This window comes from Chaetura pelagica, unplaced genomic scaffold (assembly GCF_000747805.2).
Source record: "Chaetura pelagica isolate M959 unplaced genomic scaffold, ChaPel_1.0 scaffold2409, whole genome shotgun sequence".
Taxonomy (NCBI): domain Eukaryota; kingdom Metazoa; phylum Chordata; class Aves; order Apodiformes; family Apodidae; genus Chaetura; species Chaetura pelagica.
In genome coordinates this window covers 2167-3650 of record NW_009954697.1, presented here as the reverse complement: position 1 = coordinate 3650, position 1484 = coordinate 2167, and the positions used below count along the sequence as shown (strand labels likewise).

General features: G+C 67.1%; 1 protein-coding gene across 1 annotated transcript in view; it reads right to left on the bottom strand.

Moving 5' to 3' along the window:
• Positions 1 to 1453, bottom strand: part of LOC104395875 (tyrosine-protein kinase JAK3-like) — a gene marked incomplete at its 5' end in the record, with an annotated part of 10490 nt that extends 9037 nt beyond the window's left edge. Inside the window, 4 exons of the mRNA XM_010005620.1 lie at positions 17 to 281; positions 624 to 769; positions 1107 to 1218; positions 1330 to 1453. Of these exons, the coding sequence (XP_010003922.1) occupies positions 17 to 281; positions 624 to 769; positions 1107 to 1218; positions 1330 to 1453 (647 nt within the window). The remainder of the gene's footprint in view (positions 1 to 16; positions 282 to 623; positions 770 to 1106; positions 1219 to 1329) is intronic.
• Between the last annotated feature and the right edge of the window lie 31 nt (positions 1454 to 1484).

The following is a 1484-nucleotide window of genomic DNA, read 5'->3' as shown; positions in this document are numbered from 1 at the left end:
GCACACACACCCACACCTGGGCCCCGCGGCAGCCCCAGGAGACGCCGTTTTCTCCAGCCACGTGGATGGTGATGCCGACGCCGGAGCCGGGTGAGCGCCCGTGGAAACTCTCCTGTGCCCAGCGCCGCGGGAGCCGCTCCAGGTCCAGCAGGTACTTGAGTTTCAGCGCCCTCCCGTCCGCCTGGCAGCCCCCCAGGCGCCTGCGCGGGAGCCGTTTGCGGGTGAGGAAATTGTGCTGCTGGATCCAGCACCGCAGCGGCTCCGGGATGCAGGACTTGTAGCTGCCGGTGATTGGGGAGGGGAGGAAGCTGGGGGGGCTGTCCCCAGGGCCACCGGGGCTGTGCTCACGGGTGCCAGGCTCTCCCCGTGGATGCTGGGATGTCCCCATGGGTGCTGGGATGTCCCCATGGGTGCTGGGGCTGTGCTCAGGGACACGGGGCTGTTCCCACGGGTGCCAGGCTTTCCCCGGGGTTGCTGGGTTGTCCCCACGGGTGTCAGGCTGTCCCCAGGGACACCTCCTCGGGGACACCAGGTTGTCCCCACGGGTGCTGGGCTGTTACCAGGGATTCTGGGCTGTCCCAAGGGGTGCCGGTCTGTCCCTCCCCCAGCCCACCCCATCTCACCTGACCTGGCTGAAGACCTCCTGGGGGCTGCAGCGCTGCTCCCTGGCCAGGCGCAGCATGTCCAGCAGGGCCAGGCTCAGGCACTGCTCCTGCGTGGGCAGGCTCAGCGCCACCCCCACGCGGCCCCCGACGAAATCGCTGCGGGACTGGGGAAGGCAAAGGGCTGGGGGGGGGGTTCCTTGTGCCACCCCCCGCGCTGGGGGCATCCCCTGCCTGGGGATGCTGTGGCCAGGAGATCCGATGCACCCCAAGACCCCCCGGTCTGTGCAGGAGGCCAGGGCAGGGATTGTGTCCCACCCCCTCCCCAGCTTCCAGGATGGTCCCAACTGACTGGTGGGTGCTATGGGAGGAGGAGGAGGGTGGCACAGCCCGGGGGATGAAGGGGATCGTTGTGCTGGGGTTAAGTGAAGCCAAGAAGCCACATGGGACCTCCGTGGCGGCCCCAGGTGTTGGGGACAGGGACATCAACCTGGCAGGGCTCACCTGGGCAAAAAGGTAATCGATTACAGGGTAGTCCAGGATGGGGCTGGCTCGGTCATTCAGCAGCTGGAAGCGGTGAGACTGGCCCAGTCCACACCAGTTGGGGAAGAAGAACCTGATGGGGATTGCAGGGAGGGCTGAACGCCCTGCACAGGCCTTATCAACCATCAGAGACTCTCCAGAGAGCCGGGCTGGGGCTGGGACAGTGACATCCCCCAGGCTGTACCTGACCCTGTACACCACCACCTGGCTGCGGGAGTCCTCGACAGTGAAGAGGTGGTTGGGGGGGAACCAGCAGCTGAGATCCTCGGTGGCCAGAGCGAAGAGTGAGTGGCAGACGGGCAGCACCCCTGGGGACAGAGCTGTCACCTGGCCGGGCAC